Source organism: Haematobia irritans, chromosome 3 (genome assembly GCF_050003625.1).
Source record: "Haematobia irritans isolate KBUSLIRL chromosome 3, ASM5000362v1, whole genome shotgun sequence".
NCBI classification, from domain to species: Eukaryota; Metazoa; Arthropoda; class Insecta; order Diptera; family Muscidae; genus Haematobia; species Haematobia irritans.
In genome coordinates, this window is record NC_134399.1 from 229,346,741 (window position 1) to 229,363,106 (window position 16,366).

The 16,366-nt window shown below is 33.1% G+C and overlaps 1 protein-coding gene across 2 annotated transcripts; it reads right to left on the reverse strand.

Annotated features, from left to right (window-relative positions):
- Positions 1 to 547: 547 nt before the first annotated feature.
- On the reverse strand, positions 548 to 16,070 carry LOC142228034 (L-asparaginase). Of its 2 annotated transcripts, none has more exons than XM_075298309.1 (7): positions 15,525 to 16,070; positions 2,850 to 2,994; positions 2,689 to 2,793; positions 2,370 to 2,605; positions 1,537 to 2,286; positions 1,297 to 1,482; positions 548 to 1,231 (listed from the first exon to the last, which is right to left on the reverse strand). In XM_075298309.1, exons 2-7 carry the CDS (start codon positions 2,992 to 2,994, stop codon positions 701 to 703), a joined length of 1,953 nt encoding a protein of 650 aa, XP_075154424.1. In that variant the 5' UTR covers positions 15,525 to 16,070; the 3' UTR covers positions 548 to 700. The 2 variants fall into 2 exon arrangements, with proteins under 2 accessions (XP_075154424.1, XP_075154426.1); XM_075298311.1 differs by having other exon boundaries at positions 15,920 to 16,064.
- Between the last annotated feature and the right edge of the window lie 296 nt (positions 16,071 to 16,366).

The following is a 16,366-nucleotide window of genomic DNA, read 5'->3' on the forward strand; positions in this document are numbered from 1 at the left end:
ATTTTAACCATACAGTAGTTCATTCTTATTTTTGGGAATCGTACGCAAAACTTCTTTTGCTTTAGTTCATAGTGAACTTATGTGTACCGTCATTGAACTTTATACTCACGTTTAGTTCATAAAATGTTTGAGACATACTTAAAAAAAAGTAAGATTTCATTAAGCTGTGAAAAATTTCGATAAAAATAATAAAATTCAATTACAAGCAAATAATTTTATTTTCAATAAAAATAAGTTAAATTTAGTGTTAGTTTAACTACGGAAATTTTTTTCTGTGTATTGACAATCAAAGTTCTCCTCAAATGAAAAAAATGTAATCATCATATAGCATAAATATGCCATGGCACAAACTGATTTTGTTAAATTAATTTTAATATTTTTTTTTTATTTTAAAAAAGAACAAAGTTGTTAATTTTCACAAATCGGACAAATATCACCAATATGGATTCTGATTATGAGTGAGTGCTATAATATGTGGTTTTCCCTAATTTAGTGATTTGTTTTTTTTTTCTAAGGTTTGTAGTATCATATGGTCGGTCTGCCACTGTTTTTTATTTACTTTAGCTCTGTTTTTATTTGATTTATTTTACATTTTAATGATTCATCAATACAATTGCATTTTTGGGTGCGTAACGAAAATTGAATTTTGAAGTGCGTAACGAACAAAATAATAATAAAGTGAAGATAAAGGATGGGTTGCCTATGCTCCATTTGGCTCATTTTGTAAAAGTCCAACAATATGTTGTTGATCAGCCCTTTCTGCGTAATCCATAGCGGTAAATCCAAGCATATCAGTTTCATGTAGATTTTCCATATGCTCTATTAAATAACGCACAATATCTTCATAACCATGCTGTGCTGCAACATGGAGGGCGGTGCGTCCCGATGGATCCGGCTGTGAGAGATCAGCTCCAGCCAATTGATAAGACTGTAAACGAAGTAGTGAGCCCCTGGCTGCTGCGGCACAAAGTTGCTCTCCGATTGCCCTTGAAGACCCAGTAAGATGTGCCCCGCAAGTTTTCAGCAGGTTTATGATCTCGTGGTTATCGGTAGTTACGGCTTCCAAAAGAGGGGTCCTCTCATACAAATCTCGAATGTGTAGTGAAACTCCATTAAGTAATAAATGATTCACAACGGCAAGATTTCCTTTGTGACAAGCTAAGTGCAATGCGGTTCGGTTGTCTTGATTGACACCAGAGAGATCAGCACCATAGGCCTTGAGATTATTTATCTGAAAATATGTTGCACAAATTTCGTTATTGCATTTCGATATCATTGTTCAGTAATCAAAACTACCTTTTGTATATCGCCCGCAGCGACAGCTGCATTTAGCATTGCGGGGAATAGAGTAGCTCCGAGTTGGCTTAATTCTTCCGGTGATGACAAATGTAGAGATCGTGCAACTGCATCTACCAAGTCATATTCTTCCATTTTTGGACCTGCATTCGATGTCAACTCTCCCCTTAGGTTCGATTGCATCATCTGAAGGGCAAATTTTTACAATATGTTTTTTAACTAATGCAATGGCTCTCTTACCTGTTTTTTAACATCAAGCGACCATTCGTTTTTGCCCAAAACATAGGATAATTTGGTCAATGCCGCCTCTGGAGTCATATCGAAGCCAGGAATGACTCCTATGTCAAATAACACTTTGCCAGTTTGATAGATCTCCGCAACTGAGCCGGTGGGACATTGAGTACAATTAACAACGATGACACCTCTATTGCACGCATCCTTTAACTCATCCAGTAAATCTTTGCGATTCGCTGGGACATTACCGGAGCCGAATGACTGCAGCACTACACCCTTCATAGGTGAGGCTAGAAAAGCTCGAAATGTTGACGTAGAAATGCTAGGAAATATTCTGAGAATTCCGACATTTTCATCTAACCCTGAATGTACATTGAATTTGGATATTTTACATGGCCGAAATATAAGTCGATAATCAATGTCAACGTTAATGCCAATGCGTGCCAACGGCGGGACGTTGGGCGAATCAAAGGCATCCAAGGCATTGGAACTAATCTTGACTGTGCGATTGCCTCGCATGAGTTTGTTGCCAAAGAAAACACAAACCTCGGGTATTACATAATTGCCGGCAATTATTAGGGCTGAGGTGAAGTTATCTTTGCCATCTGTACGAGTCTCAAAAATTGGTATCTGAGAGCCCGTTATTATCACAGTTTTACCGAGATTCTCCAACATAAAGGATAAAGCAGAAGCAGTATAGGATAAGGTGTCTGTACCGTGAAGCACGACGAAACCATCGAAAAACTCATAGGATTGCTGAATAATGAAACAATGGGGACACAAATTAAAATCAGAGCAAGGCATTTGAAAATGCTCAAACATTTTGAACGATGCTTCACCTGAATATCCTTTGCTATTCTAGCCCAATCATTCATCGTCATGTTACTGGAATCCAGAAGTGGACTGTACTCTGTTATCTGATATAACACACGATTGCATTCGCCCTGAACATAGGGCAAAACTAGTGGAGCCATTGACGCTGAAGATCCATATCGCTTTTGTGCATATTCCTCGTCATGCATATTAGGATACTTACGTATACGCTTAATCAGCGCATTGGGAATTGGGGCCAAGACTGAAATGACAAATCAAAATAGCTTCGATGTAGACATTAGTCGTTTTGTGTGATTGGACTCTTTCGAAATCGCTCCACCTTACCATTTCGTTCATTTCGGACCATGCCAATAGTACCACCCGTATAAATAACTCTAACCAACGTTTCTTTGGTTTCAGCTGGCATAAGATTGCCATAGCTTGTGTTTCCTATAAAAATTGGACATTAGAATTTTTAGAATAGCAGAAATACTATTTATCATTACGTTTTAGTGAGGAACTTTTTGTCGGTGAGGAGGGAATAGCAGCGTCCATGGAAGATAAGGATTTTAGACAACTTTTTATTACCAGACCTTCGTCTGGTTCATCTATGCCCACAGATTTGATACCATTACCATTTTGACTAGACATCTGAAAAGAAAGTTATAGATTAAAAAAAATGTATAAGAGGTTGTCTTCTTTGTATCTCAATGATGGATTGATTCCTTTTTATAATTCCATAGCGTTAGAAATCTTTTACAATATTATACCGGAGATGCAATATTACCCATTAGAGGGTTGCTCCAGTGCAACACAGGTGATCAATCAAGATTCAACGCCATCTCGAAAAACCAAACGAGCATCTCTATCAAAGTTTTATTTACTTTCCTTCGGAAACTACGAAATGCCCTAAATGTAAAACAACTCCGACGATCTGACGTCTGTAATCTGCATTAGTATAGATCCGTACACCATACCACTGGCGTCGCAATGTAGTTATATTTCCCTCCTTAATTCATCGAAAGAGTGTCTACATTTTTGTATTTGAAGATGCTTCAATCACAGAATTAATTAGAAAGAAGAAAATTATACTTGGTTGGAAAATTGGTGACTTCTTCGGCACTTTAAATTAATTTTTAATTGGTTCAATTAAAAATGTAATTGATTTTGGTCGCAAAACTCAATTTTTAAATTGAGATAATCAAATATTTATTGTATAATTATTTTACATTTATAAGAAATAATATTTGTAATGAGAGGTCATAGGATTTAGCACTTGCTTATGAATTTTTTGATTATAATCATAGTTGGATTTTTCTTTTGATTTTATTCAAATTTATAGAAACAATGAATTGTATATTTATAGAAACTATTATATTTATAAAAACAATTATATTTTTAATTTTTATTAGTGGATAGGACAGGACATCATCTGAAGGCATCGATATTGACAAAGATATGAATTTCCCTTCTTAACGCGCCATTCAAATTATAAGTTCATCCGGATGGAATATCCGTGTTTGTAAAGAAAGTGTGGCCAATCGCTACGAATTGTAGGCGATGACTAAATAATCGATAAATTTGTTATCGATCATATTAATAATGCGCTTTACGGACTATCAGTTATTCCGGACGACTGTGCTCGTGTCGAACATATCCCATATATTGTGCACATTATCAGTTAAGTCCGAAGGCATAATCGATACTGCTGCATGTTTATGGCATCGATAACACATTTACCGATTATTTAGTCATCGCCGACAAGTCGTATCGATCCGACACACTGTAAGATTCTTTACGAACACCGACATTCCATCCGGAATAACTGAGCAATGTCGATTATGCCGTTGAACATAACTTATAGTGTGGCCAACATCTGGGATATGACTCGAAATGTTGGACACGTGCCTATATCCTCTGAAAATACGCATCGAACGTCTTTCTCCAGGGCACTAAAGCAAATTTAACTATATTTCTGAACCTTTTTCCACAAAAAAATTCATGTCCTTAACCCTTTCGACCCCGCATTTTTATAGGTATCGCTAAATTTTTTTTTTTACTTTTAATCAAGTTGAAGTCATTTAAGAAGCGTCTAGCCAAAATTTCGGGTCGCCACGCCCATTCGTTTAGGCGGTAGAGAATGTTGCCTGTGGGCAACTTTGGGCAATTGTGACTACAAACTAGTTTGTTTTGTAATGATAGACGTATTACGTTTTATTGGATTTTTGTTAAGTTTTTTGTTATTTTACAGTAAATATATACTTAGATGCGCGCGTGAGTGGAAATTCAATCACGCTCAAACACATTCACGAAGAAATATTTGTACTCACGCATGCCATGTAGGTAGGAATTCACGGTCACGAAATGAAAAGTCATACTCGCACAAGCTCACACATGAACAATGTTTATGTCTCACGCTTTCGCACGATTCACGACAATTTTCGTAATTCACGACAAATCTCGTAAGTCACGAATATTTTCGGAACACGACAATTTTCGTGGCTCAATAAAATTCTGCTAATTAACGAAATTTCTCGTGACTCACGCTATTGAAATCTTAAGCGTGATTAAATATGTAAAGGTGATTAAAATCGGTGAGCTTGAATTTAATCGTGAACGTGAATTTTTTCGTGATTGTGACTTTTTGTGTCTGTTTACCGTGAGTGCGAATTTTATCGTGAATATGAATTTTATTGTTAACGTGAATTTTATATTGAGCGTGAGTTGGATCGTGAGCGTGGGTAAATTTTTATCGGGAGCATGATTTCGGAGAAAGTTTACTCACTCACAATCACAATCACGAACACAATTTGATTTTTACTCACGCTCACGCCCAACACATTTTTCTTTAATCCCGTTCACGCACATTCACGAGGTTTCGTTTAAATTTCATTCACGAGATTTTGTTTAAATTTCATTCACGGCTTCGCGTGAATCACGCGTGACTCACGAAAATGTTTTGTTTTTTTTTTTTTTTTTGTTTTTAACCCATGTCAATTTAACTGGCGGTGTAAAAAACCAAAGTATTATAAAGCGTCAATATTCGTGCTAATCCACTAGTATGTTGCCAAGAAGTGGCTTCCTCCCTTGTTACGAATCGTAACTTACGATTACTTCCAAATTCAACACTGCACTGCAGATATGTTTTCCACATTGTCGCCGCATTTCTCGTCACTGGGACATCCCAATTGAAGTTCAAAATTTTTTTCAAAATCATTGTTTTCCAAACCTTTTTTCTCCAGGTCTTATGTTCAAAAATATGTAATTTTACTACCACAATTGCCCACAGGCAACTTTTCAATTTTGAAATTTTTCATCTGCTGTTTGTTTGCAATTCTAAGATTTGACTTCCAGAAATATTTTATTTGACATGTACTACAATAGATTTAATAAAAACTTTCAAAAATTTAGTTGTAATTTTTGAAAAAAGTCACTTGTATAAAAACCTCTTTTTAAATTCGCAAATATTTTTTTCTTGAGGTACGTGCGTATTAATGAAAAATTTTTTGCTAATTGACAACAAAATTAGCTGATTTTTCATTCAACTTGAAGAAAACACTTGTAGCTTTCGATACCGTTACAGTTTTATGAACAAAAACAAAAACAACGCTGACAGTGAGTCTCAAAACACAAAAAGTTGCCCACAGGCAACTTTAGGGTCGAAAGGGTTAAATTACGAATGCGATTTTGCGTAGCATAGAAGACGCATTTCTCTGATAACAAGATTTTTTATTTGCCCAAAATTGATAGATTTTTGATTGAAGGCATTTTGTCCTTAGATTAGGTGACTCGAATTTAAAATGAGTATTTTTACATTAAAGAAAATTTTATTGGACTAAGGTCAACTTGACGGTAATTCAGAAAATTTCTTCAAAATTAATGAAATGGTCTTTAAATTCGTTGACTTTTTGTACCTTAAAAGTGTTAAAAAATAGAAGACGTCTTTCAAAACTTTATTTTAAAGTAAATTGGGTTACTTCAAATATTGTATAATTTATACATGAAGGCGAGTTTGAATTTCGTATTTTGTTGTGGGTTAATATGTTTATGATTAACTTCGATCGAGTATGAAAAACCAAAATTTAAAAGTGGATTGCGTATTAAATATATCCTTAGAGTAATCCCATCATTTCTTTGGCTTAGCTCCGACGACAGTTTGCAGCAACCTTTCACGTTGCACACAGGAGGTCATGTGTTCTATGGCAGCTACGGCAAAAGCTATTTTCGCGATGTTGTATCTCCCCTCATTAATAGCGATACCCCCATGTTAAAAATATTTCTGGAAACTACCACAAAAAATAGTGAAAAAAACAAATAATACTTTCAGGAACGGAATTACCTCTTTTTTTAAATTTTTCGTTTGTTGAGATGTTTTCCGTTTCAAGCTTAATGAACTGAGACCATTTCAAATTTTCGATTAGCTTGAGCCAAATATAAATATAATAATCACATGTGATTTAATCCACATTAATATGTATTTGTTGAAAAGTGTTTTTTCTTCCATCTTAAATGATATAAAAGCAGGCACAAAATATATTTATTGAATACATTCTTTTTTAAATATTTGCACTATAAAGTGTTAATTAAGTTTCTAAAAGTATGTCAATAAATGATTCCCCGATTCTAACTCGAATTGCGAATTTGCCGCATGACTTTATTGTTACCAACTTAGAATCGGTAAATGCATAATACACTGTAGAAAAATTAAGTGTGTTTTTGTAAATTAGTTGACAAGTTAATGTTAATTATATGCAATAAATAATTTTTGTTATAGTTATATGTTTTGTGTGAAATGCCACATAAACATTTATCTAATTTGAAGGCATTATAAGGAGAAAATGAAATATTGACTTATCAATTTAAACAAATACGAAAATCCGTTTCAAATCAATATTTTCATTTCTATAGAACAAATTGTATTGTAGAGAAGAACTTGTAAGACTGTCTTTAAAGAGTCTCGCTATGTTTTAAATCATTCAAAGGTCACCAACGTTACTGAAAAAGAGTTTAGGATATGATTGAATTTTTCGAAATTCCCTCTCGGTTATCCATTTATGGACCGGATTGTAAACGTTTTAATATACGAATATTTTTTGAAAATGACAATATACTCTCTAAAGCTTAATTTACCCTATGGCAAATGGATCAAACCCACGACCGGTATAGGAATAGTCCCTAGTATGTATGTCCCGGTTGCATTTCTGGACAAAACATATACCATACCATTTATTATGGTGTGGGTCCTTGATATCGTATACAGAATATCATGGCTGAATAAGGAGGTTGAATCACGATACAAAAACAAAAATTTCAATATGTTGTTTACAATTTTAAGAAGTCAAAATCAGCTGACAAAAGGAATCGTATGGCATTGGTAAAAGTGGCAATTATTTATTCTTTCAATTGTCCTGAAAAAATAATTCAAATCCAGAGAAAAATAAAGGTTCAAATTTAATTGCGTCACCTATGAGTGATTGTGAAGTGGATAATTCATCCACTTCATGAGACAAATAAGACTATAATACCCACCAAAGTTAAGAATTGAAGTCAGTCAAATGGCTCTTCGACGGTTATTAACAAAAACAGTTCATGATGCAGTTTAAAAACTGATGTGCGTGGTATTTTGGGTCTGGAATATGTTATCAAGATACTCAAGTCATCTTCGAATAATTCTCCAGCTATGAATGTGTGATTTTGTTTGAGATGCATTTGCTATGCAGTGTTATTTGGAGAGCTGCAACCACCATAAACATATGATTTTGACATCTTAAAATTTTGTCGAAATAAAAAAATTGTAATCATATGGGCCCATGATTTAACCTTCTTGTTCAGCCATGCAGAATATAATGAAGTCAGCTGATTACACAGACATTTTGCAAAATACAATGTTGCCGTATATAATAACCCAAAACATACAGCCAGGCACACAAAGAAGTGGTTCCTGGACAAAAAATCAATGTGTTAGAATGAGTCTCCAGAATTGAACCCACTAGAAAATTTGTGCAACAAGGTTAAACGGCCAATCAGGGGAAAGTGTACATCAATTTGCGATGATCTCTGGAATCTAATACAGGATGCGTGGAACGATATACCGCTATATTTTTGCTAAAGTTTGGTCGATTCAATACATAGAAGGTGCTCTACTCTTCTGGATAACAAACGATCCGCAAATAAGTACTAATGTAACACTACGGCTCTATGGAACAATATTCAGTACAAATATCTATATAGTTTGATTAAATAAAGTGTCCTTATTTTTTCCCACATAAATCATATCAATTTATAACAAATCACAAAAATATCGAATTATTCGTACAACAGTAAAAAAATTGTTTCTAATTTTGTCTCTACCTTTTAAGAAAAAATAAAAAAATAAATAAAAAATTTAATCAAGAAAGAATTTTCGTTTTTTTTCGGTTTTTAATGTTATCTAATAATAGGGACAGTGCCTATTATTTTTCACATAACTTTACAACATTTTCAAATCTTACTACATTTTTGAAATTTTTTCCATAAACTGTTTATAAATTATTTTGAATACCCATTTGATTACAAAAATGTGAAACTGACGCAGATCGCCAAGCCGCCTCAGGAAATAATCCTAAGCATAATTGACAAAGGCATCATATGTCTCCATCTTGTTGTTGCAAACATATGTACTAAATTTTAGGTCCCTGGTTCACTAAGGATATGATTAGTAAAAAGAAAATTATAAACTTTCTCTTGCGTCAGTGTTTAGTAAAAACCCAGACCAAATATATACATATAGATACATTTCGTTTAGTGTGTCCATAGATTTATTTAGCATTATGAAGATTTTAGGCAATAAAGAATAGAAATGTCTCTTGCGTCTTAAATTATGTGGAGAGAAAAGAAAATTACTCTTTATTACTCTTTGGATGGTTAGAGAGAATAAATGGGGGGGGGGGGGGGGGGGTGTTTGGTAAATGGCTTATTCAATTTTGTTGTTGTACTTAAAACAGATTCCACAGAAGTTCGCATGTATGTACACATAAGAGTGGGTAAAACATTCCCTGTCGTTTCTATTTAGACAAATTATGAATGTATGTATGTCTACATAAGCATATAACACATTCCTCGGTATAATCCATAGATCATTATTACTTTCAAATATCCGCAATATCTTTTTGGTAATCAATAATTTTAATATGTGCACTTATATTCATCGTGCAAACTGAATTCCAGTGCGATATGTGTGTCGAATTTAATCGCAGATCTTCAACAAATGCTGAATTGGACTTCAGAAACTTAACTTGTACTCTATCCCAATAAGACGAAGGCCTTTATAATCCGAAACAGAAATTTTGACATAGGTAACGTTAACTTTTATCTGGGATCAAATTAAATTGAAATTATAGATAAAGCGAAGAGTCTTGGGTTAATTTTGATAGAATATGTTATGTGGGAATAATTCAGCTCTGTTTTAACGAAATTTTTGATCAGCTGTGAGTTTTATATGAAGTTCAGCAGTAAACGAATCAATCATGAAATTGTTAAATTATTTTCAAATTAACCGAAATGGATCAATCGCTGGGCCGGTACAAGACTACTCACTGTCCCTGTAATTTTATCATGGGTTTGTCATTAATGGTAAATATACACATTAGGGTGTAACTTCCCTTCTTCCTTAAAATGTTTTGCTGAGAAAGATAGCGATATAAAATGGATTTTTTATTTATTTTTGTCATAATATTGTTATTACCTAAAATATTTAAAGAAACCCAAAAAAGATACGGGATCCCGGGATTCTATTTTTTAATCGATCCCGAATGACAGCTCTAGTCTCTACTTTTCGACCGCTTCAAATATAATACTTTTTTGGATTCTCCGATTACGAATTCCATCGGATAAAAAAATATTTTGAACGCAAACAATTCAACCCATATTCAAAAAAGTTAAAATATTTAAAGAAACCCAAAAAAGATACGGGATCCCGGGATTCTATTTTTTAATCGATCCCGAATGACAGCTCTAGTCTCTACTTTTCGACCGCTTCAAATATAATACTTTTTTGGATTCTCCGATTACGAATTCCATCGGATAAAAAAATATTTTGAACGCAAACAATTCAACCCATATTCAAAAAAGTTAAAGAAAATTTTAAGTCTACTTTTACCATGTAAATTCGTTCGATAAACTGTCAATAAAACCTTTTGAATATGAGTATTAGAAATCATTTTTTGCACATCAGTTCATTGTTTTCTAGTGATATAGGTTATCTTTTCGCGAGTATTGTATTTAGTACAAAAAGTGTTGTCGTCGTTTCAGGAATACCAATTTAATGTCGAGGCGACGGACTAACGACAAACGGTAAAAAGCAATGGCGAAAGCGACGAGGATAACAGGAATAAGGGTGAATATTAAGTGTGTATACAATTAAGAATTATATGCGAAAATTTAATTTACACCACATTCCCCGAGGGCTTATATAGTACAACGTAGACTCTAAATCATTATATGGCTATGGTTAACGTTATAAAAAAAAAAAGAAAAATTTGTAGTTCAGCTACAATCTTTTAATTCAGCAATAAGTTTGTCAAGTCATAAATGTTCCATTGCAGGAATTGCAATCATTTTTTCGTTAATATAATCTAAAAAAATTCTAAATCAATTAGAACAATTAAACCACATAAAAAATCACTAAACTTTAACCCAGAGTAATAGAACTACGTTTTGGCATGAGTGAATCAAAGTGCTAACACAAATTTAACAGTTATTAGTTACGGTAGCATGCCAATTTGATAAGAAATTCGTAAACATTCCATAGCCTTTACTATAAAGTGTACTATCTCCATTTCTATTTTTGTTTAATATTATTTAGATACCCAGCAAAAAAATTTGGAAGTTCTTCCAAAGGCACAACTTTAAAAGCACTTCCAAAAGATGTACTCCCAATGATGTTCTTTATTTTAACTACACAGGAAGTTCTTTTAATTCAATTTTTTAAAACTTGCTTTTTTCACATTTTTAATGGGTAATGTTAACTTTTTTTTATTTCAAATAGGTTAAGAACAGAGTAAGAATTCATAAAATGGTACCAATTATTTGAATTTTGTCGAAAAAAATGGTAAATCCAATCTGAAAAAATTGTGCATTTTTGAAAATATTTGAGGCTAAACGTTTCAGCGTTAGAATCTATTAAAAATTATAAAAAAAAAATATAAAAATTATTTATTTTACAAAATATCACAGAATTTTTTTAATGTACATCCAAAACATTGAATTCGGATCACACCTAAATAAGTGATGCAAATTTAGTGGAGCGGCTGTTGAAATGGAGGACTTCCGTCCTATGACAAGTCCATGTTAAATTCATCGCTTCTGTGTTAATTTGGCACCACTTCCGGATCCAAAAAGAACATTTTCATTACTTTTTTGGCGACGCTTTTTTTACTGGGTATGTATATGAAAAACAAAATGTCAACAATACTATAGCACACCCGTATTTTGGTATCTTCCACTTGATTTTTTTTTCAAATGTGGATTAATTTAATTATTTTCTCACCTTTTTTGCACGTTTGAAGGGGGAAAGTGATCAGTGTAAATTAAATAACACTTTAATTGTTGTTTGTTTAAGATATGTTTTATTCTGAAATTTCTGCGAAATGTGTATATTGTACTATGTCGAATTGTATCTATTTAATTATTGTCGGTTACTCATATGTGATTACCCCAAACATGTTTCAAGAGCATAGTGTTTCTTTTTCACAGATAACATGGGACATTTTTGTCAAAAATATATTGTCTTCTCGCCAAACATAAACATGTTTGCTTAATACATAATATCGAATACAATAACATGGTTGCGACATGGGAACATGTAATGTCCAAAAAGTTCTTGAAATATGTTTAAGATAAAATAGGTCAACAAATTTAAAATTTTGAATATACAGAGTTTAGGGGAAAAATTGTTTATACAAAAATAAGAAAATATTAAAGAAATTTCTTATCCATAAAGATGCAAATATATTTACCATCATTTAAGAATTTTGGTATTGATTACGGGGCAAATATATGGTACTTTAATTCTACACGTAGAAAACAGTTGTCTTTTTCCCATTCCCATCAATAAAATTGTAGACAAACAATGTTTTGTTTTGTTTTTTTTTTTTACGGCAAAAACATATTGATTTAGCGGAGGGGCGCAAAAATTCGTCCCAAATTTAAAGAAAATTGTTTACAACAAAGATTATGAACTTTATTTTATTTACAATTTCTTTATTTTGTATAAAATTTCTGCTTAATATTGTGTAAAATGCGCTCTCTTAAAAATTAAATTACATAATCATTCATATCAAAAGAGAATTTAGTCTAATGTCCATACATAACGAAATTATAACCCACACAAACTAAAAAATATTTTCCTTAAACCCACAGATATCAATATCTCACTTAACTTAAAGATTGTTTTTGAAATGAAAAATGTTTTTCTTTTCATTAAGCAAATTTTGCCTTATTTCAAAGATACACGAATTTAACAAAGGGCCGATGAGTATTTTAAAATTAATGAATAAACATTTTAAAACAAAATATTAAACATTCATACAATAAAAATGTATTTATTCTAAATTTAGGTTTTATAATCTTTTATATTAAAATGAGTGTTAACTTCGATTTTAAAATCGAAAAGAACCTGTAAAAGCGGAATAAAATTATAAATTATGAACTTTTTTGGAAATTTTTATTATAACTTGGGAGCCACCGTAGTGCAATGGTTAGCATGCCCACCTTGCATTCACAGGGTGGTGGGTTCGAACCCAGTTTCGACCAAACACCCCAAAGTTCAGCGGTGGATTATCCCACCTCAGTAATGCTGGTGACATTTCTGAGTGTTTCAAAGTTTCTCAAGTGGTCAATGTGGAACGCCGTTCAGACTCGCATATAAAAATGAGGTCCCTTACCATTGAGCTTAACATAGAATCGGGCAGCACCCAGTGATAAGAGAGAAATTTACCACTGTGGTATCACAATGGGCTGAATAGTCTAAGTGAGCCTGAAATATCGGGCTGCCACTACACCTAACCTAATCTTATTATAACTTGATGGGAATAGTTCAAAGTAACAATTTAAAAAGTTTACTTTTTTGAAATTAATTATTAAAGCAAAGTAACCGCTGAAAAAATGGCCATTTTAGCGCTATAATACAAGATGTAAGCACATCTCATATATGAAAATATTATCGAAACACCATGTCATTCTGGTGCTCTTTGGTACGAAAAAGGTTTCGTATAAGAAAAACGTTTATAAGAAAAAAAGTTGATAAAATGACAAATATAACTCGTAAAGGTGGGTATTAAGTTCGAATTTAGCCGCTAAGGTAAAAGCTACATCAGTAAAAAACAGCATAAAATTATACATATTTGTTGCAACTTGAGGGGAATAGCCCAAAGCAAATTTGCACAAATTTTGTATACCTTAAAATGGATTATTAAAGAAAAGTAATCGTGAAAAAATGTCGATTTTACACGCAGAGAAGGAATATGATCACCTCAAACATGTTTCAAGAGCAAAATGTTATTTTTGTATGGTGACCATGTAACATATTTGTCACTACAATGTTATTTTCTCGTCAAATATAACCAGCTTGCCGAAATCAGATACATGATTACCGAGAAAATAGCATGATTGCGAAAACCATGTTACACCCAAAAATAATATTTTGCTCTTAAAACATGTTTGAGGTGATCATATTCCTTCTCTGGGTGTAGCGGCTAAACTCGAACTTAATACCCACCTTAAAAGAAAATATATGATATGAATTTCCGAAGTACGGTCGAAGTTCGGTTTTACGAACAATATATTGTCAGGCCCTTTCGTTATTTAGAAAAATTCGTTAAATCGAACGGATATTTTAAATGTTAGTTTTGATTGAAAATCACTATTTTCTACCATATGCGAGGTAAAATTAAATTTATGTATACTTAATAATAAAAATATCCAAAATACTCGCTTAAAAAAACGAATATCTGATATACCGATATTATTTTGTCGATTCCATTCGATACGGGTTAGGTTAAAAAAGGATCCTATTTCATGAGTCATGACGGCCTATGGCAATGTTCGCTTAACTTTCTACTTTCCATCATACCCATATTTGGTGAATTTTCTAATATGTTTCCAGTTCTCTAAATCTTTTAAAAGCTCTATATCTTTTAAAATCAGTGCATTGATACGGGAAGAGTTTCGAATTATCTTCCTTAAATACGCCCATCTACTCTACCATACCGAATCGGATGTAAGAAGGAGGTCCTTATCATTGAGCTAAATATAGAAAGCACTCATTGATAAGAGAGAAGTTCACCACCAGTGATATCACAAGTGAATGTTGTTTATTTCCTTACGATCAAAAGCAATTTCGTAAAATCGAACATATATTTATTTAATAGGGCATTCGTTAAACAGAGCTTTGACTGTAATTGCATGAACAACAGAATAACAAACGGATTGCCCTAGTGAAATAATAACCATACCGGCATTTAGGACTATGTTTTTTTTTCACCATACATTAATTGTTTTAGATATGAATCGTTCAGTCGAGTATGTATCCGACCTTCCCTAATGTCTGCACATGCCCATTATGACGCATTCGCTAAAGAAATACCAAGTCGTACAATTACTACCAAAATGTCAGGGAGGTGTAGTCTTTCCAACTTCTTCCGTCAACGATTGCTGATGAAATATCTATGACATTCGCTCAAAGAAGATATGACTGAGATTAGGTTAAAAGAGAACTTGTAATATTAAGAAAATTGTTTTGATATCTCATTGTAGGGTGCATAGTCTTTACTACGTGTGTTCCATTTCGATTTAATTACAACTATTAACACTACGTGATAATACATTTTTTTGTTTATTAATTTATAAACTATTTACTTAGCGCCTATAGGTATAAACCTAAGCCAATTAGAAGGAGCATTCGTTGCTGTCTCGTGTTTGTCAATACAATAAAGGAAAAAAAAAATTGTGTAAACCTAGAGTTCAAAAAATTTGTGATAACCCCCCATGAGCCAAAACGAACTCGGGGAATGTGCCACAACAAACGACGTTTCCTAGACCTGCCTTGTGAATGCATTATTATGCATTTTCCCAATGCGACACTTCGGAGAATCCATCAATTTGTCATAGTGTTTTTTTTTTTATTTTGATTTCAATTCACTTACATTAGGACCGTGGGTAAATTCCGTCGGTCGGTCGCTCACTTAGCGAATACTGGGGGGAAAACTCTACAGATTTATATCTCCACACAGAAAAAAAACTAACGCCAATTGGATTCGGATATAGTGTGTAGTACACTTTAGTTTTCCGGCCCTCTTTGTTATTTTCTTGTAAAGTATTTTTAATTCAAAAACAAACAAAAATAACAAAACACATGGATACGAATTATTTTTATCTAATTTTATGTGACCGCCACGCCACCACGCAAGCACTTGGATTTTTTCTTTTGGGTTTCTTCCGATATCAAACGATGGTTAAAAATTTAAACACTTGGGGACGAATAGATACTCTTCAATTTTGACAGGTGTTTTTGTTTTTTGTTGCGTTGCTTCTTATTTACTTATTCACAATTATTTGCATTCGGTAGTATTTGAATGGTATTTGCACGTTTCTGCAAACATAGATAGATGATGATTTTCAATATCGATTCGAAATGTGGACACACCCGCGACTCAACACACGTCCGAACCTAAGCACTTTTGGGATAAACTGAAACAACGAAAACCCAAAAGAACATCTGTTTTGTATAGAGAGTTGGTAGGTTGATTATTAGATAGATTTGTATTTGGCTGAGTTTCGAAATGCTAAACGAAAAATATTCTCTTAATATTTTCTATACCTAAAATGTTCTCTTTGTTTGGGTAACAAATGGTTGCCAGATTGTGAGAGATCCCCTCTCTTACAAGAAATTCCCTAATGGAAATAATTTTCCCAATACAAAAATTCCTAAAAGGAATTTTGAACGATTAAGAAACAAATACCCCTCCAAATAATGGCTACGAAAATT

Bases quoted from the DNA above. Each gene is read 5' to 3' on its own strand.
- LOC142228034 (XM_075298309.1), bottom strand. From the start codon at position 2,994: ATGTCTAGTCAAAATGGTAATGGTATCAAATCTGTGGGCATAGATGAA. The intron at 1,483-1,536 runs GTAAGAGAGCCA...TTTGCCCTTCAG, and splicing joins CGCTTGATGTTAAAAAACAG to ATGATGCAATCGAACCTAAG. The intron at 1,232-1,296 runs GTAGTTTTGATT...ACATATTTTCAG, and splicing joins CTGCGGGCGATATACAAAAG to ATAAATAATCTCAAGGCCTA.